We start from the raw sequence: 23,249 nt of genomic DNA on the forward strand, positions 1-23,249 counted from the left end.
GTCATGGCCTCGCACCTTATTGTCTGCCTGCACTGCATTTTCTCTGTAACTGTAACACTTTATTCTGCATTCTGTTATTGCTTTTCCCTTGTATGGCCTCAATGTACTGATGTGGTGAAATGATCTGTATGGATGGCTTGCAAAACAAAGTTTTTCACTGTACCTCAGTACATGCAACAATAATAAACCAATTACCAATTGGTGTAAAGATCAGACATGAAGCGTAACAAATAACCCTGCTCAGGGTGATTTGAAATCACCCCCCGGATTCACTGGTGTAACCGGGGGTAATGCAACAATGCCTCCAGCAAGTTCTTCTGACGATGCCACATAGGGGTGCACGCCAACACATTGGGAACACAGTCAAAGAATCTTACAGCTCAGAAACAGGCCCTTCAGTCCACCACATCCAAACTGACCATCCTCCATCCTGGACATCTACAACACACGATGCACGTGCAAGGTCTGCAGAATCATAGATGACCCTTCTCATCCCTCCCACAACCTATTTGTCCCACTGCCGTCTGGCAAGCTGTACCGGAGCATCCGGGCCAGAACTACTAGACTGTACAGCAGCTTTTCTCCCCCAGGCTGTCAGGCTCCCGAATACCCTGGAGACAGTTTAAGACAAATGCCGCGTCAAAAGCCCTGGTTTGCACAACGGCGTATAAGAACTCTGGCTGCTGCTGAACATGTTTATAGAACTAGTGCAACACACTGAGTTCTGTATTTTCTTCGTCCAACTCAGTTTTGCATTAACTTTGCACTAAATTTGTATTCTGTATAAACCACTTTTTGCACAGTTTGTACTTGCACAATTTTTTTTGTCTGCGTTTATTGTATGTCTTCTGTTTTATGTATGTCCTCTGCTGCCTGAGTCTGGGGGAAATGACATTTCGTTCCTCCATGTGTTTTTATAGCATATGGGTAAATGACAATAAAGTAACTTGAACTTGAACTTGAACACCCAACTATTCTGCTTCCACTGACCTGCATTAGATCCACAGCCTTCTATGCCTTTGTGATACCTTGCTGATGCTTCTCAAATGTTGTGAGACACTTAACGCCTCACCCCTGGTCCTCTTCCAAACTACCAGTGCAGGATATTCTTATTAGAACACAGAACATTTCAGCACAGTACAGGCCCTTCAGCCCCCTTGTGTTAGCCATTGTCGCCCTGGGAAAAAGTCTCTGACTGTCCACTCGATCTATGCCTCTCATCATCTTGTACACCTCTATCAAGTCACCTGTCATCCTCCTTCTCTCCAAAGAGAAAAGCCCTAGCTCACTTAATCTATCCTCATAAAACATGCTCTCTAATCCAGGCAGCCTGCTGGTAAATTTCCTCTGGACCCTCTCTAAAGCTTCCAACATCCTTCCTATAATGAGGCAAGCAGAATACTCTAAGTGTGGTCTAACCAGAGTTCTATAGAGCTGCAACATTACCTAGCGGCTCTTGAACTCAATACCCCGACTAATGAAGGCCAACATACCATACGCCTTCTTAACAACCCTATTGACCTGCATGGCAACCTTGAAGGATCCATGGACATGGACACCAAGATCCCTCTGTTCCTCCACACTGCTAAGAGTCCTGCCATTAACCTTGTATTCTGCCTTCAAATTCAATATTCCAAAGTGTATCACTCCACAGTTTTCCGGGTTGAACGCCATCTGCCACTTCTCCGCCCAGGTCTGCATTCTATCAATATCCTGTTGTAATCTATGGCAACCTTCTACACTATCCACAACACCACCAACCTTTGTATCATCAGCAAACTTACTAACCCACCCTTCCACATCCTCATCCAAGTCATTTATAAAAATCACAAAGAGCAGGGGTCCCAGAACAGATCTCTGTGAATGCCACTACTTAATTGGCAAATGAGGTTTACAGACCAGGGAATCTGAGATTCAGTCTCTCATCTGACAGACAGCTCACCTCTGCTGAAGTTGCCATTAGACCCCAAGTCCCAGCATTAAAAAAGTAGAAACCAGCCAGGATTTTCATTCCTGTTCTTTACAGTTTAATAACACAGTTAAAACCCTGATCTTGCAGTGATGTTATTATTGAAACCACCACAGTACTTTTGAAGTCCAGTCATTGCTGTAATGCAGGAAATGCAACTATCAACCTTAGATGCATTAACAAAATCTGATAGACTGTGTTCTGATCTGATGGAAGGTAATTGGCCTAAAATATTGCCTCTGCTTCTGTGTCTACCAATCCTGCCAGATTTGCTGGTCATTTCAAGCACTTACTGCCTTATTATTTCAGATGTTCAATGCCTGTAGTATTTACTTCAGCTTTGAAATATGGATAACAGTATTTTTGCGGTCTGCGTTCAAAGCCGAGAAATGGGAATAATTTCAGATTGCTTTGGTAAAGATCTGGCAGTCCATCACGCAAACCAGCCTCCCTTCCACTGACTCCGTCTTCACTTCCCGCTGCCTCGGGAAAGCAGCCGACATAATCAGAGACCCCTCCCACCCTGGTCGTTCTCTCCTCTCCCCTGTCCAATCAGGCAGAAGATTCAAAAGCTTGAGAGCACAAACCACCAGGCTCAAGGACACCTTCTGTCCCCGTTATCAGACTCTTGAATGGACCTCTCATAGGCTAAAGATGAACTCTTGATCTCCCAGTCTACCTCGTCGTGACCCTTGCAATTTATCTGTCTACCTGCACTGCACCTTCTCTGTAACTGTAGCACTATATTCTGTATTCTGTCTTCCTTTCTACTACCTTGATGTACTTATATATATGCTAAAGATGAAGTCTTGATCTTCCAATCTACCCCATTGTTGCCCTTGCACCTTATTGTCTAACCTGCACTGAATTTTCTCTGTAACTGTAGCACTATATTCTGTATTCTGTCTTCCTTTCTACTACCTTGATGTACTTAAATATATGCTAAAGATGAGGTCTTGATCTTCCAATCTACCCCATTGTTGCCCTTGCACCTTATTGTCTAAACTGTGCTGAATTTTCTCTGTAACTGTAGCACTATATTCTGCATTCTGTTTTCCTTTTTACTACCTTGATATAATTATGTACAGCATGATCTGTCTGGACGGCATGTGATAAAAAGCTTTCCACTGTATCTTAGTACACATGACAATAATAAACCAATTCCAATAGCCTGAAGGGTCATTCTATCCCCTAAAATTTCTGATTGTAGTTCAGTTATGGTTGCATACCCACTTGTATTTTGCTTTAGGAGCCATCCTCCATGTGTCATCAGATCTCACACTACTCCAATGTGGCACACATCACAACGTGGTCAATCTATCTTCACACTGGTTGCATCATGCCCCGTTACAGCAATCCCAATGCACAGGAACACAAGAGGCTGCAGAGAGTAGTGGGCACAGTCCCGTCCATCACAGGCACAGCCCTCCCCACCATTGACAGCATCTACAGGAGGTGCTGCCTCAAGAAGGCGGTATCTGTAGAACACAGAGCATAGAACACTACAACACAGTACAGGCCCTTCGGCCCACAATGTTGTGCCGACATTTTATCCTGCTCTGAGATCTATCTAACCCTTCCCTCCCACATAGCCCCCCATTTCTCTATCATTCCTGTGTTTATCTAAGTCTCTTAAATGTCCCTAATGTATCTGCCCCCACAACCTCTGCCGGCAGTGCGTTCCACACACCCACCACTCTCTGTGTAAAAAAAAACTTACCCCTGATATCTCCCTTATACCTTCCTCCAATCACCTTAAAATTATGTCCCCTCATGTTAGCCATTGTTGCACTGGGAAAAAGTCTCTGACTGTCCACTTGATCTATGCCTCTTATCATCTTGTGCACCTCTATCAAGTCCCCTCTCATCCTCCTTTTCTCCAAAGAGAAAAGCCCTAGCTCACTCAACCTATCCTCATAAGACATGCTCTCCAATCTAGGCAGCATCCTGGTAAATCTCCTCTGCACCCTCTCTAAAGCTTCCACATCCTTCTTATAGTGAGGCAACCAGAACTGAACACAATACTCCAAGTGTGGTCTGACCAGAGTTCTATAGAGCTGCAACATCACCTCATGCTCTTGAACTCAATACCCCGACTAATGAAGGCCAACACTCCATACACCTTCTTAACAACCCTATCAACCTGCACAGCAACCTTAAGGGATCTCTGGACTTGAACGCCAAGATCCCTCTGTTCCTCCACACTGCTCAGAGTCCTGCCATTAATCTTGTATTCTGCCTTCAAATTCGATCTCCCTAAGTGTATCACTTCACACTTATCTGGATTGAACTCCATCTGCCACTTCTCAGCCCTTAATGCCCAAGGCACGGGTGATGTACAGAGTCGTGGATGCAGCTCAACCCACAGCTTCAAATCTATCATCAAGGATCCCCACCATCCAGGCCACGTCCTCTTCTTACAGCTACCATCGGACAGGAGGTACAGAAGCCTGAAGTCCCACACCAGCAGGTTCAGGAACAGCTACTTTCCTACAACCACCAGGTCCAGGTTCTCGAAACAACCTGCACAACCCTAACCCTACCTCAGCAATGGAACACTACGGACCACCTCTTGCACTGCCATGAACTTGTCTCTAATTGTGTCTCACTGAGGTCTTGCTTTTTCACAGTCTTTTTTTTCACTGTATGGTATAATTTCATGTAAAATTTATATTCTCTGTGTTGTCTGTACCTACGTGCCTGTGATGATGCTGCAAGCAAGTTTTTCATTGTACCTGTACCTCACCATACTTGTGCACATGACAATAGACTCGACTTGACTTCACTTCACAACACTGACCCATAATGTACCCGACAGGAGTTGCTGGATAATGAACAAGAGAAAGAAACCCGACTATTTTCCTTTCCTCGGTCTTGGGACTCTGATTGATCACAATTTCATCAGAAATCAACCATCTTTCAGGTCATGGACTCAACTTCATATCGTCCCATCTGTAAATCTCAGTCGCCAACCAAGCAATGCATTTTTGTATGGAATCTTAGTAGGACCATTGGCATCCACGAGGAACTCCAGAGGAACGGTTAGCTGCACAGGTGTTGGCAGAGTAGTAACTCCCCATACAACTGTTGTCTGTCCACCATCAGCCACCTTGTTTTGGATGAGGTTCACGAGAGGAGCTTGCAGTCGGACGTGCTGATGACGATTGTGAAGGACGTTCTGGCCTTCAGATCGGATTTGAAAGTGATATTAATGAGCGCAACTCTCAATGCTGAACATTTTTCAGAATATTTTGGTGAGTGGAATAGAAAGTTTCCACTGGAATCTCAGCCTGGTAGATTGTTATGTACACAGGTTGACTCTGTGGCTAAGAAGGCACATGGTGTATTGTCCTTCATCAGTCGTGGAATTGAATTTAGGAGCTGAGAGGTAATGTTGCAGCTATATAGGACCCTGGTCAGACCCACTTGGAGTACTGTGCTCTGTTCTGGTCGCCTCACTACAGGAAGGATGTGGAAACCATAGAAAGGGTGCAGAGGAGATTTACAAGGAAGCTGCCTGGATTGGGGAGCATGCCATGAAAACAGGTTGAGGGAACTCGGCCTTTTCTCCTTGGAGCGACGGAGGATGAGGGGTGACCTGATAGAGGTGTATAAGACGATAAAGAGGCATTGATCGAGTAGATAGAGGCTTTTTCCCAGGGCTGAAATGGTTGCCACAAGAGGACACAGGTTTGAGGTGCTGGGGAGTAGGTATAGAGGAGATGTCAGGGGTAAGTTTTTTTTACTCAGAGAGTGGTGAATGTGTGGAATGGGCTGCTGGCAATGGTGGTGGAGGTGGATACGATAGGGTATTTTAAGGGACTTTTAGATAGGTATATGGAGCTTAGAAAAATAGAGGGCTATGGGTAAGCCTAGTAATTTCTAAGGTAGGGACATATTTGTGGGCCGAAGGGCCTGTATTGTGCTGTAGTTTTTCTATGTTTCTATGTTTTCTCCATCTGTATGAACACATGCCTACCTTAGAGGGCAGTTCTGGGTCTCTGTAATGCTCCATCTGAGGAATGGCACCACTCAGAGTACAGCAATCATTTGGAACCGCTTTAGTGGAAATGGTTCAGAAAAAGTTTTCCCTGGATACCAGAAACCCCCCCTCTCCCCCCAAACTCTCCTTTAGATGTCTTTCACCATTTTGCTCAATGATTCCAGTAAGGAAATGTACTGAGGTGTGCAGGCATACTTGCATGTCTTTGTTTATTTGCACTTCAGAATCTGTGCAATGTCCTTTTGAAACAAATTTGATGCCTGTTGTTGTTGAATAGCTGACCAATTCTCAACAGCAAATATTTACCTGTTTGCCTCTGACAACAGAAGTGACACTGTGAGCAGAGGTGAAAGTAAAAGGACTCTGGAAACACTCAGCAGGTTAGTTAGTATTCGTGGAAAGAGAAGCATGATTAAGGTTTCAGGTCAGTCACCTGTCAATGGAACTGTAGCCAGATCATTGGCCTGAATCGTTGGCCACTGCTCAGGATATCCAGTTTTCCCACACTTAATCAGTTCAGATGTGTAAGGCAGAACTTGTTGCCCAAGAGTTTTCCAGAATTGATTAGCAAGGCTTTGTGTTGGAATTGGTTTATTATTGTCACATGTACTGAGGTACAGTGAAAAACTTGCCTTGCATACTGTTCATACAGGTCAATTCATTACACAGTGCACTGAGGTAGTACAGGGTAAAAACAAATACAGAATGCAGAATAAAGTGTCATAGCTACCGAGAAAGTGCACTGCAGGTAGACAATAAGGTGCAAGGCCATAATGAAGTCGATTGTGGGGTCAAGAGTCCCTCTTATCATCCTAGGGAATCGTTCAATAGTCTTATAGCAGAGGGATAGAAGTTGTCCTTAAGACTGGTGGTCTGTGCTTCCAGGCTTTTGTACTTTCTGCCCGATGAGAGGGGGCAGAAGAGAGAATGTCCAGGGTGGGTGGGGTCTTTGATTATGCTGGCTGCTTTACCGAGGCAGTGAGAAGCGTAAACAGAGGACATGGACTGGTTTCTGTGATGGGCTGAGCTGTGTCCACGACTCTGTACATCACCCATCCCTTGGGCATTTCCACTTGCAACTCCTCAGCAAACCAGGCACCCCACGCCCGCAAGCAGCAAGGCCTGTACAACATTTGAGCATGGACTCATAATTGACAAGGAACATTTGCGCCACGAAAGTGCTGGGAAATGGCCACCTCCAACAAGGGAGGGTCGAAACCACCTACCCTTGACATTCAAAGTGCTCCCAACCCTGAGGCCCTCATCATCAATGTCTTGGGAGTTACCAATGACCATATGATATTATGACTACAAGAGCATGACAGAGACTGGGTATTCTGTGGTGACTGACTCACCTCCTGACAGCCCAAGGCCTTTCTACCAACTGCAAGGCACAAGGCAGGAGCGTAATGGAATACTGTCCACTTGCCTGGATGAGTTCAGGTCCAACAACTCTCATGACGATCAACACCATTCAGCACAAATTCACTGGCATCCTATCAACTACTTGAAACATTCATTCCCCTCCACCACCACTGCACAGTGGCCGCAGTGGACAAAACGCACGACAGTTACTCCACCCAGGCTACTCTGACAGCATTCCCATACTTGTAATCACTACCAATAAGAAGGACGAAGGGCCTCAGGAGCATGAGAACACCACTAGCTGCAGTTCCTCACCAAGTCTCACATCGTCTGGACTGGGATTATATTTCTGGGTCCAAATCCTGGCATTCCTTCCCCAACAGACCTGTGGGAGCACCTTCACCAGAAGGACTGCAGCGGGTCAAGAAGGCAGCTCACCCCCACCTTCTCAAGGGCAATCAAGAAAGAGCAATGAATGCTGGCCTTGCCATAATCCACCAGATACCAAGCAATGGATAAATTAAAACAAATTCTGATCACAGAGGCAGGGCAGAATGCCCAGTGCCCGTAGAACTGCTGGGGAAACCTTCAAGGTGGTAGAGCACTGCCACCTTCTTCACCACTTGTCAAAGCGGTACAGTAGTGTAGTGGTTAGCATAATGCTATTACAGCGCCAGCGACCTGGGTTCAATTCCCGCCACTGCCTGTAAGGAGTTTGTACGTTCTCCCCGTGTCTGCGTGGGTTTCCTCCGGGTGCTCCGGTTTCCTCCCACATTCCAAAGACGTACGGGTTAGGGAGTTGTGGGCATGCTGTGTTGGCGCCGGAAGCGCAGCGACACTTGCGGGCTGTCCCCAGAACACTCTACACAGAAGATGCATTTCACTGTGTGTTTCGATGTACATGTGACTAATAAATAAATATCTATAATATCTATCTACCTTCAATCTCTGACATAGAACATAGAACAGTACAGCACAGGAACAGGCCCTTCGGCCCACCATGTCTGTACTGACCATGATGCCAAATTAAACTAATCCCACCTGCCTGCACATGGTCTATATCCCACCATTCCCTGCCTATTCATGTGCCTGTCTAAATGCTCCTTAAACGTTGCTGTCATATCAGTTTCCACCACTTTCCCTGGCATCATGTTCCAGGCATCCACCACTCTCTGTGTAAAATATTTGCCCCACACTTCTCCGTTAAACTTTCCCCTCTCACCTTAAACCTATGCCCTCTCGTATTTGACATTTCCACCCTGGAAAAAAGACTCTGTGTACGCTATCTATGCCTCTCATCATTTTAGATACATTCAAAAGGACTCAAAAAACAGTAAAACTGAACAAAATAACCAGAAAGAAATGTCCTTTTGTCTATATTCTCACTCTCCAACTGCTCCCATTCACTCATTGACCAGATAACCTTGTTTACAGCCTATCCCCATGGTCACCCTGTCTGAGACATTCCCTGCTCCTCTACCCTCCCTGCAGCTTAACGAGCTTCTTTTAACAAAGGGTCTTCGAGCCAAAGCATTAACTCTATTTCTCTTCCCATGGATGCTGCCTGACCTGCTGATTAATTCCAGCATTTTCCGTTTCAATATATACAAAAACAATTATTTTTTTAAACAAAAAACACAAAAACGACTTTGCAACAACAAATTTCATGTCATGTATCAGTGATAATAATCCTGATTTTGATAAATGTTGGGAAATTATTGACCTGTTGAAGAAAGAGGCTTCAGGTAGGAAGTAGGAATACTGTGCAGTTGTTCTGACAGAGGGGATGTAACATGGGTTACTGTAAGGTCACCAGGTCTACAAATAACTTAGATTGAGGCCTTTTTAAAAACTTTATTTTGTTTTTTAGGGATCTGGGCATCACTGGCATTTACCCGCCATCCCTAACTGCCCTGTGAGAAGGAGGGGGTGAGCCGCCCCCTTGAACTGCTGCAGTCCTTGTGGGGAAGGGGCTCCCACGGTGCTGTTGTGCAGGGTTCCCTTATACAATGAGATGGGCTATGACCTCACGATCTATCTTGTTGTGACCTTGCACCTTATTGCACTGCACTTTCTCTGTAGCTGTGACACTTTACTCTGTACTGTTATTGTTTTTTACCTGTACTACATCAATGCACTCTGTACTAACTCAATGTAACTGCACTGTGTAATGAATTGACCTGTATGATTGGTTTGTAAGACAAGCTTTTTACTGTACCTCGGTACAAGTGACAATAATAAACCAATACCAATACCAGTGACGGTGAAGGAACATCGAGACATTTCCCAGTCAGGGTGGGGTGTGACTGGGAGGGGAACCTGCAGGTGGTGGTGTTCCCCAGCACCCGCTGCCCTTGAACTCGGTGGGAGAGGTGGGGGGTTTGGGAGGCGCACTTTGTAGAAGGTGCGCACGGTAGCCATTGCGAGGGCAAGTTTTTCACACAGAGGGCTGTGGGTATATGGAACAAGCTGCCAGAGGAAGTGGTAGAGGCGGGTACAGTTACAACGTTTAGAAGATGTTTGGACAGGTGCACGGATAGGAAAGGTTTAGAGGGATATGGGCAAAATGCGGGCAGGTGGGACTAGCTGAGGAAGGCACCTTGGTCAGCATGGACAAGTTGGGCTGAAGGGCCTGTTTCCCTGCTGTATAATTTAATGACTCAATCGCAAGTGATAATAAACAAAACTCCCTATTCTTAACATTTTTTCTCACTATGGTAGAGCGTCCGTTGAAATGACTGGAGTTGGGCTTGTGGATCTGCACCAGGTTTAACCATTAGAAGTGGGAACACTCAGCATGTCCCTGCTGATGGATTTGCTGCCCACCATCCATCAGTTATTTTGAGTCCTCCACAAACAGATACACAGGTAGTGCTGTCCTGACTGTGCACTTATCTCCTGGGAGGAAAGATGGCAGTTTGCCCTGGCATCTAGCTCACTCATTGTTCCAGGAGCTGAGTCGGGGATCCAAAGCGCAAGTGGGGTGTGCAGCCAGAGCTTGGGATGGGGCTGAGGTCCAAACTGTGGGCTGGTGTGTGGCCAGAATCAGGGTCATGGTCCAGAACACCTGGGGTCAGGAATGTGGGGAGGTTTGTAGCCAGAGCCAAGATCCAGAGTTATGGTCCCTGCTGCACTTAAACTCCCCAGGGTCTGTTCAAGAGCCGAGTAACTGAGTTCAAGAGCCATGAGTTAAGGTTGCACATCTATAGAACTCTGGTTAGATCACACTTGGAGTATTGTGTTCAGTTCTGGTCGCCTCATTATAGGAAGGATGTGGAAGCTTTAGAGAGGGTGCAGAGGAGACTTACCAGGATGTTGCCTGGATTGGAGAGCATGTCTTATGAGGATAGGATGAGCAAGCTAGGGCTTTTCTCTTTGGAGAGGAGAAGGATGAGAGGTGACTTGATAGAGGTGTACAAGGTGATAAGAGGCATAGATCGAGTGGACAGTCGGAGATTTTTTCCCAGGGCAACAATGGCTAACAAGAGGGGGCATAATTTTAAGGTGATTGGAGGAAGGTATAAGGGGGATGTCAGGGGTAAGTGTTTTACACAGAGAGTGGTGGGTGCATGGAATGCACTGCCGGCAGAGGTTGTGGGGGTGGATACATTAGGGATATTTAAGAGACTCTTAGATAGCCACATGAATGATAGAGAAATGGAGGGCTATATGGGAGGGAAGGTTTAAATTGATATTGACCACCCACCCTTAAAATTGTCAATAAACAAATTCAACCTAAGCTAACATGTGCGATGTTAATAAGGGGTTTCCCAAATCATTGAGCTCCACTTTGGTCAAACCCTGGGGATTAGATTTCATTGCGCGGAGCCCATGCGGATATGGTTTGCACTCATCTTTGCCTTCCGAGTAAACTCACCTGTCGGGGAGTCCTCTCTGACTTACTCCGGCACCATTCCCAATCCACAAGTTCTGGTTTGCGCCCTTCCTCCTGCGCCAGTTTGCCTTCTGCGCCGTCTGTAGAGCTGGCGAGCGATTTTCCAGTGTCCTGGTCACTGACTTTGCGCGGATCCGCGCCCTGGACAGGCAGAGCCCGTGGGGAGCTGTCCAGCGGAGCAGTGGTGCTGATCTCAATTGGGGTGTCGCTCGGAATTCCCTCTGTCCCCGCAGGGAGAAATTTGCAGCCATCGGTTTGGTGAGCAGTGAGGTTCTGGTAAGACAGAGACTTACTTTCCCGGCCAGTGCAGTTACTTGCTTGAGATATCTTGTAAATTCCATAGCCTTGTTGCAATGATAGGTTGAATTCAAAACCTTTGCGTTTTCCTAGAAAGCAAGGCACATTGGTAAATTGGTTTATTATTGTCACATGTACCGAGGTACAGTGAAAAACTTGTCTTGCATATCGTCCATACAGATCAATTCATTACACAGTGCATTAGGGTAGCAGAAAGTAAAACAACAACAGAATGCAGAATAAAGTGTTACAGTGCAGATAAAGTGCAGTGCAGGCAGACAATAAGGTGCAAGGTCATAACCAGGTAGATTGTGAGGTCAAGAGTCCATCTTATCATACTAGGGGACCGTTCAGTAGTCTTACAACGGTGGGATAGAATCTGTCCTTGAGCCTGGTGGTACGTGCTTTCAGGCTTTTTTATCTTCTGCCCGATGGGAGAGGGAGAAGGGAGAATGTCCTAGGTGGGTGGAGTCTTTAATTACACTGGCTGCTTTACCAAGGCAGCGAGAGGTATAGACAAGAGTCCATGGAGGGGAGGCTGGTCTCTTTGAGTCACTGACCTGTGTCCACAACTCTCTGCAGTTTCTTACAGTCATGGGGAGAGCAGCTGCTATACCAGACCTAGATGCATCTGGATAGGTTGCTTTCTATGGTGCATTGATAAAAATGGGTGAGGGTCAAAGCAGACCCTCCTTTAAAGGGGAACCAAAAGGCAATTATTTGGAAGGGAATCACTGTTCTACCATGTCACACAATGTTGTGGATAATTCTTTATGCATCTGGATTAATGATAAATGTCTGGATTCTAAATAAGATCGAAAGAGGAAGAAATAATTTAGCTTCTGGGTTTTGTCATTAAATGAGATCCTGTATCAGCATTGTCACATCTACTTTCTTAGGTGCCTGAGAAGGTTTGGCTTATCCTGAAGGATTCTCTCAAACTTCTACAGATGCTCTATAGGAAGTATCCTGACGGGTTGCATCTCAGCCTGGTACGGCAACTGCTCTGCTCTGGACCAACAGAACTTGCAGAGAGCGGTAAACACTGCCCAGTCCATCAAAGGCTCATCACTTCCTTCCATCCAGCTCATCTTCATGGTGTGTTGCTTCAGGAAGGCTAACAGTATCGTCAAGGATGCCTGTCCCCCTGGCCATTCCCTTTTCTCTCTTCTACCTTCAGGGAGAAGATACAGGAGGTTGAAAGCCCAGATGTCCAAACTTAAGAAGAGCTTCTTCCCCACTGCTAACAGACTTCTGAACCAATCTCCTCTTCCACACACCCTTCCCAGTGGTGCTGCCATGTTCTTGGACTCTTAATTTTACCTCCCTCAGTTATTCCATTATTGTCACTTTAGCATTTCTTTTTGCACTACTTCAGATTGCACTACAATCTCTGCACCATTTTGCTGTTCTGTACTCGTTGTTGCATTTGTTATTACCATGTATACTGTTTACTCTGTGAGCTTCATGCAAGCAAGGAATTTAATTGCATGAATAAATTATTCTGAATATGAATCTGAATCTAACACCCCCCAATTGATCCAGCCACTGAGCGACCTTATGAAAACTCCACAGATCAACAATATTAGACACTGCACCAAATTATAAAAGTAATAATGAAAATCTAGGAATGATTATAATGCAGAATATCTTATGGGAATAAAAGGTGATAGTTAGAAAACTGAGCTCTGTTCAATGACAGATTGAATTTTCTTGTGCAAATTATTACCTGGGAATTGCTGCTACTTTTTAAAATTGCACAGAAATTTTTGCAAATCCACTTGCCATTTAATGTTTTGGGGATAAGGCACAATGAAAGTGAACAAAGCATTACATTTTCTTTGTCAAATGGTTGCTGTTCCCAAAATTTTCTGTTTTCATGTCACATTTCCTGTATCACCTTTTCTGTCAGTATTTAAAAACAATAATATCCCATGTGAAATGCAAATGCCCAATGCACTCTCCAGTGTTAATGCAAGACTACTCAAAGGGCAGAATTTGCAATTATATGAAAGCTTTCAGTACATAACTAGTTGCTCTTTAACCCATGAATCACTTTTGAAGTGTAATCACTAAATTATGAATGACTGATGATCTTTTAAGCTTCTCCAATGAGACCTCGCAGTTCCTGGGGAATAAAACGTAAGCTGTATGTTCAGAATAGGGTAACACAGCAACTGAAGGGGCTGCGCCAACATAATGACCGATGCAACTTGATGATTTTTCATCAGAGCCATTTTTTCCTGAGTTTTCCTTGATAGATTTCCCTCGTCAACACAGCAGGAAGAAACCTGCTGCGTTTTTTCAACACTTGACAGAGGGAATGTAATGGAGCTTTATGTTGGAAACAAAGTTATTGACAGCATTTCTTGACTAGGTTTTGAAATTCAGTAGGTTAATATATATTCCATTGATAACTGATTTGATTGTAATTTTTGAAGGTAACAAGTGATGAATGTGATGTACATATTTCCATATTTCCTTATAACACAGAATGACACCAGAGATGCCACAGCCAAGGAAGCTCACCAGCGCCTCTAATTCCTCAGGAGGCTAAACAAATTCGGCATGTCCCCTTTGACCCTCACCAATTTTTACAGATGCACCAAAGAAAGCATCCTATCCGGACGCATCATGGCTTGGTATGGCAACTGCTCTGCCCGTGACCACAAGAAACTGCAGAGAATTGTGGACACAGCCCAGCGCATCACGGAAACCAGCCTCCCCTCCATGGACTCCGTCTACACTTCCCGCTGCCTTGGTAAAGCAGCCAATATAATCAAAGACCCCACCCACCCCGGACATTTTCTCTTCTCCCCTCTCCCATCGGGCAAAAGATACAAAAGCCTGAAAGCACGTACCACCAGGCTCAAGGATGGCTTCTATCCCACTGCTATAAGACTACTGAACGGCGATGCGATGAACTCTTGACCTCATAATCCACCTTGTTATGGCCTTGCACCTTATTATCTACCTGAACTGCACTTTCTCTGTAACTGTGACACTTTATTCTGAATTCTGTTATTACTTTCCCTTGTACTGCCTCAATGCACTGTTGGAATGAAATGATCTGTATGGATGGCATGCAAAACAATGTTTTCACTGTACCTCGGTACATGTGACAATAATAATAAACCAAAAAACCAAAACTGCTGCACCTATGCTAGTAATCCCATTCCCTGCTAATTTTCCCTGTAACCTCTTCTCCCAACTCTAACTATGGAAATATATAGAGCACATCCACTCTACCCACCCTCCCTGATTCCACTACTCACAACACACTGGGGGGGAATTTACAGCGGCCAATTAACCTCTCAACCAGCACATCTTTTGGATTGCGGGAGGAAATCGGAGAATCCAGAGGAAACCTACACAGTGACAGGGAGAATGTGCAAACTCTATGTAGACAGCACTGAAGGTTAGGATTGAACCAGGATCTCTGAACCTGTGAGGCAGCAGCTCTACCAGATGCATCACCGAGTCACCCAATATTTAAAGAGATTAATAAATATGATGTTGTGCATGATGGTTTTAATTTTGGTATTGAAAAGACCAAGCGTTACACGTCGCAAAAGATTGGTCATGGTGGTATAAATGTGAAATTTATAAACAAATCATCGATTCCTTGCAAGATTTCACTGGTACCGGCTGGCCCCGTCACAGCACACAAATATATGATTACTAAATGAGAAGAGCTGCAGGTTAATCAGCTATCAAACACTGTGAAAATTTCCTAATAAAAGAGCTGATTGATCTCTCACTGTCAAACGCTTGCGGCTTCCAGAATGTCCATCTCAAATGTCCTGTTCTCACATAGTCTCTCTTACTTTAAAAATAATAATGTCTTACATGAAACAGATCTGATGTTCCTTATGTGCATAAACCAGTGTATAAACATATGTAAGTAAGGCAGTTGATTCGGTTTGTAGTTAGATAGTTGGCAGCAGCTGTTACAAGGACACTAACAGATGGCAATCTCACATGAGGGAATTGGGTGATGTTCAATGACGTTTTGCAACACATAATAAATTGCTAATGATATTGGATTTAACGTCAATACACAAGCATGTTCTATGTCTTAAAATATAGATTACATATTTTCTTTAGCAAAGAAATGTGTCGTTTTCATCCTTAATGTTTCTAAACTAGGGCATGTTACTCAGCACAACGATGACCCAGATTTTGCTAGTGTCAGACAATTGGTGATGAGCGCAATCAGATGGTTTCTTAGGCTGGAAGGGGAAGCTTGTGAAGGTATGACAAGGCAAAGGGCCCATCAGGGACTTTGAGAAGGATCAGAACCAACAATCTGCATCACCAACCAATGAAGCTGTTGAAAAGGAAACAGAAGAAATAATTGCAAATCCAAGCAAGGTCAAATATCAATTCCTAATTCAAAATAAATAAAAGGAGGGAAAGGGTTTGATTGAAAGAGGGAGAATATCGGCATGTAAGATGTATTTTTTATTTTATATTTCAATTCCAAAATGATTTGAAAAATGGTTGAGAGCTTCAATCTCTACTTCAGGTTACAAACACACGCTATATCATATTTAAACTTGGAAAAAATTAGGAGTGGTACTGTTGATCCTTGGCTTAAATTTGAGGAAGTTTGGAGTCCTTTTATTCAATATTTTCACATGATATAGATCCCCTTATAATAACCTTTCAATTTAGAGGAACGGAGTTGATGACATAATATTGCTCTGTTTCTATTGAGAAATTTTAGTCCAGTTTTTAAAAAAATTTTTTTTCTTTCGCTTAGTTTGGTTTGATATATTGTTTATAATTTTTCTTATTCTTTTGGGGTTTTTTTTCTTCTTTCTTTTATATTTTATGATAAATATTTTTCTTTTATATTATATTCATTCACTAACAGACTGTCGGATCTACATAATTTTTTTACATTTTATTGTTCTTTATGATTATCCATGTCATGATTGTCCTCCTGATCTCTTTGTATAACATGTATAAACATTGATATATTAATCTGTATTAATTTGAAAACTAATAAAAAGATTGAAGAAGAAAGAAAGTTTACAAACACAGATGTTGACAGATCTTTCTTTTTATATTAAGAAAATCAAGAGATATGAGGTTAATGCAGAAAAGTGGTGTCGAGGTAGAAACATCATCCATGACATTCCTGAATGGTTGGAACAGGTGTATTGGTTGGCTCACTGTTACTTCTATTTCTTATGTTCGGAATCAGAATCAAGTTTATTATCACTGACATATCATGACATTTGTTGTTTTGTGGCAGCAGGACAGTGCAAGACATAAAAATTACTATAAGTTACAGAAATAAGTAAATAGTGCAAAAGAGGAATAACGAGGTAGTGTTCATGGGTTAAGAAATCTGATGGCAGAGGGGAAGAAGCTGTTCCTGAAATGTTGAGTGTGGGTTTTCAAGCTCCTGTACCTCCTCCCTGATGGCAGTAACGAGAAGAGGGCACGTCCCAGGTGGTGAGGGTCCTTAGTGACGGATGCCACCTTCTTGAGGAACCGCCTCTTGAAGAGGTCCTCGATGGTGGGAAGGGTTGTGCCCTTGATGGAGCTGGCTGAGTCTACAACCCTCTGCAGCCTCTTTCAATCCTACACATTGGAGCCTCCATGCCTTCGTCTATTATCCATGATAATGGAAAAATATTTATTCAAATTTATTCGAATAATGGGGATGGCATGGTGGTGTACCTAGCAGAGCTGCCAGCTCACAGCTCCAGAGACGCAGGTTCGACCTGGAGCTACATTGCTGTCTGCGTGGAGTTTGCACATTCTCTCTGTGGGTTTCCTCTGGGTGTTCCGGTTTCCTCCCATATCCCAAAAATTTGTGGGTTGGTTGAATTAATCAGCACTGTAACTTGCCCCTAGTGTGTGGGTGATCGGTGGTAGAGAGAGTCAGCAGCTTCAAATTCCTGGGTGTTAACATCTCGGATGACCTGTCCTGGGCCCAGCACGTGGATGCAATCATGAAGAAGGCACGCCATCGTCTCTACTTAGAAGCTTAAGGAGATTTGGCATGTCACCAAATACTCTAACAAACTTCTACAGATGCACTGTTGAAGGTATCCTGACTGGTTGCATCATGGCCTGGTACAGCAATCCCAATGCACAGGAACACAAGAGGCTGTAGAGAGTAGTGGACACAGCCCCGTCCATCACAGGCACAGCCCTCCCCACCATGAAGGCAGTATCTACAGGTGGCACTGTCTCAAGAAGGCAGCATCTATCATCAAGGATTCCCACCATCCAGGTCATGCCCTCTTCTCACTGCTACCATTGGGCAGGAGATACAGAAGACTGAAGTCCCACACCACCAGGTTTGGGAACAGCTACTTTCCTACGACCATCAGGTTCTTGAACCGACCTGCACAACCCTAACCCTACCTCAGCAACGGGACACTACGGACCACCTCTTGCACTGCCATGTCTCTAATTGTGTTTTTTTGCACTGTCTTGTTTTGCACGTTTTTTTTCTCATCACTGTCTTGTATAATTTACATATAATCTATACTCTGTGTGTTATCTGTACCTACGTGCCTGTGATATTGCTGCAAGCAAATTTTTCACTGTACCCGTAACCTCACCGTACTTGTGCACATGACAATAAATTCGACTTGACTCTGGGGAGACTTGATGGGAATGTGGGAAGAGTTAAATGGGTTAGTGTAGAATTAATGTAAATGGAGGAGCGACACCTCGTATTCCGCCTTGGGAGTCTCCAACCTGACGGCATCAACATTGATTTCTCTAACTTCCAGTAACCCCTCCCCTGTTCTCCACCCCTCCTTTGTCTTCCCTCGTTCCCGTGGCCCCCTCACCCCTTCTCCCTCCCCCGCCCTCATGCCCTGCCCATCGATCCCCCATCTCCTTCCCTTTGTTCCATGGTCCACTGCCGTCTCCGACCGGATTCCTTCTTCCTCAGCCCTTTGCCTCTCCTACCTATTACCTCACAGCTTCTCACATCATTCCCACTCCCCCCTCCACCTACCTTCCCCCTCTCACCTGGACTCACCTATCACCTGCCTGCCTGTGCTCCTCCCCCTCCCCCCACCTTCTTGTGCTGACTTTCCAGTCCTGGTGAAGGGTCTCGGCCCGAAACGTCGACTGTTTATTTCCTTCCATGGATGCTGCCTGACCTGCTGAGTTCCTCCAGCACTCTCTGTGTAATGTAAATGGGTGGTTGATGGTCAACACAGACCTGGTGGGCAGAAGGGCCTGACTCCTTAGGGTCTCTCTCTATGATTCCTTCCAGGGCTGAAGTTGTCATTTTCAACAGCGGTTACCATGTAAGGCGGCAGTCCCTGTGGTGACGTTAATGAGTTGAATTCCTAACTCAGATGTAGATCCAACAAGCTTCTGCAGCCTATGTGATGCTGAGGGACAGCAGTCGTTTTTGAAAGCCTGAAGGCAAGTCAGCAGCAAACTTGGAGCAAGTTATGGCCATTCGCAACTCATGGGAAAAGCTAGACCTTGCCGGAAGTGGCTGGGTGACTTACCGAACGACAACAGTAGATGGCGTTAACTGCCCCTTCCCCCACAACACTGCCTGTTAACGTAGAGCCAATAAGAAAAAAAACTGCTGAGTTATGAAATAAACCACGGCAAACCTCCTCACATGGGTCACAGAATCCATTCAGAACCATGCAGACCAAGTAAAATCACACCGCACGGAAACAGGCCCTTCGGCCCAACTGATCCATGCCGACCAAGATTCCCATCTAAGCTAATCCCACTTGCCCGCGTTTGGCCTATATCCCTATCAACCTTTCCCATCCATGTACCTGTCCAAGTACCTTTTAAATGTTGTTAAACCTGCCTCAACCACTTCCTCTGGCAGATCTTTCCATACATTGACTACCTTCTGGGTGAAAGGTTGCCCCTCAGGCTCCTATAACGGTTAGCGTAACACTATTACAGCGCCAGCGACCCAGGTTCAATTCCAGCTACTGTCTGGTAGGAGTTTGTACGTTCTCCCCGTGTCTGCATGGGTTTCCTCTGGGTGCTCCGGTTTCCTCCCACGTTCCAAAGTCGTACGGGTTAGTAAGTTGTGGGCATGCTATGCTGGTGCCGGAAGCGTGGCCACACTTGCCGGCTGCCCCCAGAACACTCTACACAAAAGGATGCATTTCACTGTGTGTTTCGATATACATGTGACTAATAAAGATATCTTATCTTATTAAATCTGTCCCCTCTCACCTTAAACCTATGTCCTCTAGTTCATGATTCCTCACCTCTGGGAAAAAAGACTGTGCACATTCACCCTATCTATGCCCCTCACAATTTTATACACCTCTGTAAGATCACCCGTCATTCTCCTACGATCCAATGAAGAAAGTCCCAACCTGCTCAACCTCTCTCCATAACTCAGCCCCGACAACATCCTCTTAAATCTCCTCTGCACTCTTTCCAGATTTCCTATAGCAGGGTGAATAAAACATGTTCCAAATGCGTCTCACCAACGTCTCGTACAACTGCAACATAACCTCTCAACTCCTATACTCAATGTATCACAATAAGGTCTCTGGTTCAGTTGCCTGCCAGTGATGAATGTAGTTATGGATCACTGGGCTCTAACATTGACAACCAAGGTTGTTACGGTGTACCGTACAGTTAAACTACCAGTCAATATTCATCCATAAACCAACAAGGAAGCAGCTGTGTAAATCTGATGCATGGAGGTGGTCACTCAGCATAGCTACTCAGCACTTACGGTATGTTAACGATCTACTTCAGCCTCCTCCCACGTTATTGCATTTGACTTGAGCAGCGTACCCCTGATTTACTTCCTCCATCATCTACTGCTCTGTTCATGCTATTAGCGCAAACATTTTCCAATCACTTTATTCGACTGTCAAAACACAAAAGCAGCAAGGGAAACCTAAAAGGAAAGAAACTGTATGTAGACACAAATGCGGCCCATTGATGGGTCACTGTTTGGGAAAACCCTCCACATTCACGTTATCTGCTTCTTCTGGGGGTGTGCCAGGTACAATGGCTGATCATGAACCCTCTTTTATTCAGATACACTTTGCAATTATCACTGGCATGGTCACCATGCATTGCCCATGAAAAGGTAATGGTGAGCCACCACTTTTAACTGCTACCATCCAAGTAGTGAAGCCGCTTTGTTACCATGGCTGTTACATTTTAGAGTTCGAGGAATCTCAATGCTCTGGGTGAGAATCAGAGTTATTATCACTGACTTAGATGACGTGAAATTTGTTGCTTTGTGGCAGCAGTACAGTGCAAAGACATAAAACTACAATAAATTACAAAAATAAGTAAGATAAGATTTCTTTATTAGTCACGTATACATCGAAACACAGAGTGAAATGCATCTTTTGTGTAGATTGTTCTGGGGGCAACCCAGAAACTGTACGTAGACACGCTTCCGGCGCCAACATAGCATGCCGACAACTTCCTAACCCATACGTCTGTGGAATGTGGGAGGAAACCAGAGCACATGGAGGAAACCCACACAGACATGGGGAGAACATACAAACTCCTTACAGGCAGCGGCTGGAATTGAACCCGGGTCACTGGTGCTGTAAGGCGTTACTCTAACCAAAAAAAAGGAATAATGAGGTAGCCTTCATGGACCGTTCAGAAATCTGATGGCAGAGGGGAAGAAGCTGTTCCTGAATCGTTGAGTGTGGGTCTTCAGGCTCAGATTTCCACAAATAAATTAGGGAGATCTACAGTTTAATGACCACCATTATCGCTGTTAGATTTTTCAATTCCACACTTAGAATATTGTGTTCAGTTCTGGTCGCCTCATTAGTGGAAGGATGTGGAAGCTTTAGAGAGGGTGCAGAGGAGATTTACCAGGATGCTGCCTGGATTAGAGAACACATCCTCTAAGGAAAGGCTGGGCGAGCTGGGGCTTTTCTATTTGGAGTGACGGAGGATGAGAGGTGACTTGACTGAGGTGTATGAGGAGCATAGATAGAGTGGACAGCCAGCACCTTTTTCCAGGGTGGAAAAGGCCGATACTAGGGGACATCCATTTAAGGTGAGAGGAGGAAAGTTTAGGGGAGATGTCAGAGGTAGTTTTTCTTTTACGGAGAGTGGTGGGTGCCTGAAGTGCATGACCAGTGGGTGGTGGTTGAGGCTGATACAATGGGGATATTTAAAAGACTCTTAGATAGGCACATGGATGTAAGAAAAATGGAAGGTTATGGGCTGTGTAGGAGGGAAGGGTTGGATTGATCGTGGAGTAGCTGTATATAGGTTGGCACAACATCATGGGCCGAAGGGTCCATAATGTACTGTACTGTTCTATGTTCAATTCCAGTTCCTACAAGTTTAACTTCCTCAGCTGACGTGGGAGAACTTGCGCTGATATGTCGCATTCTCTAACACCCCAAATCCTTTCCACTTTCTACGGGAGCGTGACGGAAGATTTTCCACCGGTCTGGGTGAATGCAGAACAACAGACAAGAAGTCCAGAACCATCCAGGACAAAGTCAAGTGCTTGATTGGCACCACATCAACCATCCAAATCACTCAGGGGTGCAGTATGTACCGTACACCAAATGCACTGCAGCAGATTGCCTGGAGCAACCTGACAACAACTCCCCAGCTGCACTTCATGTATTGAGTGTTGTGTGCAGCTCTGGTCTCCTCGCTGTAGGAAGGATGTCATTAAGCTAGAGAGGGTGCAGAAAAAAGGTTCACAAGGATGTTGCTGGGACTGGAGGGCTTGAGTTACAAGGAGAGAGTGGATGGGCTGGGACTGTTTTCCCTGGAGTGAAGGAGGCTGAGGGGTGACCTTATAGAGGTTTATAAAGTCATGAGGAGCACAGATAAGGAGAATAGTCTTTTTCCTAGGGTAGGGGAGTCTAAAACTAGAGGGCATAGGTCTAAGGTGAGAGGGGAGAGATTTAAAGGGGACCTGAGAGGCAACTTTTTCACACGGAGGGTGGTGAGCACATTGAATGAGCTGTCAGAAGTGGGAGAGACGATTACAACCTTTACAATACATTTGGATCGGTACATAGATAGGAAAGGTTGAGGGAGATATAGACCAAATACAAGCAAATGGGACTAGCTGAGGTGGGCACCTTGGTCAGCATGGATGAGATGGGCCAAAGGGCCTGTTTCCAATGTTGTATAAATCTATGACTGTGTGACAAACCCGTGACCTCTACTACAAAGGATACGGGTAGCAGCCACGTGGGAACATCACCCCTTCTCAAGTCACACACCATCCTGACTTGGAAATACATCTTTGTTGTGACCTCGCACCTTATTGCACTGCACTTTCTCTGTAGCTGTGACACTTTACTCTGTACTGTTATTGTTTTTACTTGTACTACATCAATGCACTCTGTACTAACCCACTGTTAGGGTAGATAGTCAGAGGCTTTTCCCCAGGGCTGAATTGGTAGCCACAAGAAGACATAGGTTTAAGGTGCTGGGGAGTAGATATAGAGGAGATGTCAGGGGTAAGTTTTTTACTCAGAAAGTGGTGAGTGCGTGTAATGGGCTCCCGGCAATGGTGGTGGAGGCTGATACGATAGGGTCTTACAAGAAATTGTTAGATAGGTATATGGAACTAAGTAAAATAGAGGGCTATGGGTAAGCCTAGTAATCTCTAGGGTAGGGACATTTTCGGTACAGCTTTGTGGGCCGAAGGGCCTGAATTGTGCTGTAGTTGTTCTATGTTCTATGTAACAGCACTTTGTAATTAATTGACCTGTACGATCGGTATGCAA

The 23,249-nt window shown here is 44.8% G+C and overlaps 1 protein-coding gene across 1 annotated transcript in view; it reads right to left on the reverse strand.

Moving 5' to 3' along the window:
• The window catches only part of LOC127571898 (probable G-protein coupled receptor 149), a 54,897-nt gene that overhangs the window by 19,516 nt on the left and 12,132 nt on the right, over positions 1-23,249 (reverse strand). The window contains exon 3 of the mRNA XM_052018647.1: positions 11,215-11,618. Within this exon, the coding sequence (XP_051874607.1) occupies positions 11,215-11,618 (404 nt within the window). The remainder of the gene's footprint in view (positions 1-11,214; positions 11,619-23,249) is intronic.

This window comes from Pristis pectinata, chromosome 6, assembly GCF_009764475.1.
Source record: "Pristis pectinata isolate sPriPec2 chromosome 6, sPriPec2.1.pri, whole genome shotgun sequence".
Taxonomy (NCBI): domain Eukaryota; kingdom Metazoa; phylum Chordata; class Chondrichthyes; order Rhinopristiformes; family Pristidae; genus Pristis; species Pristis pectinata.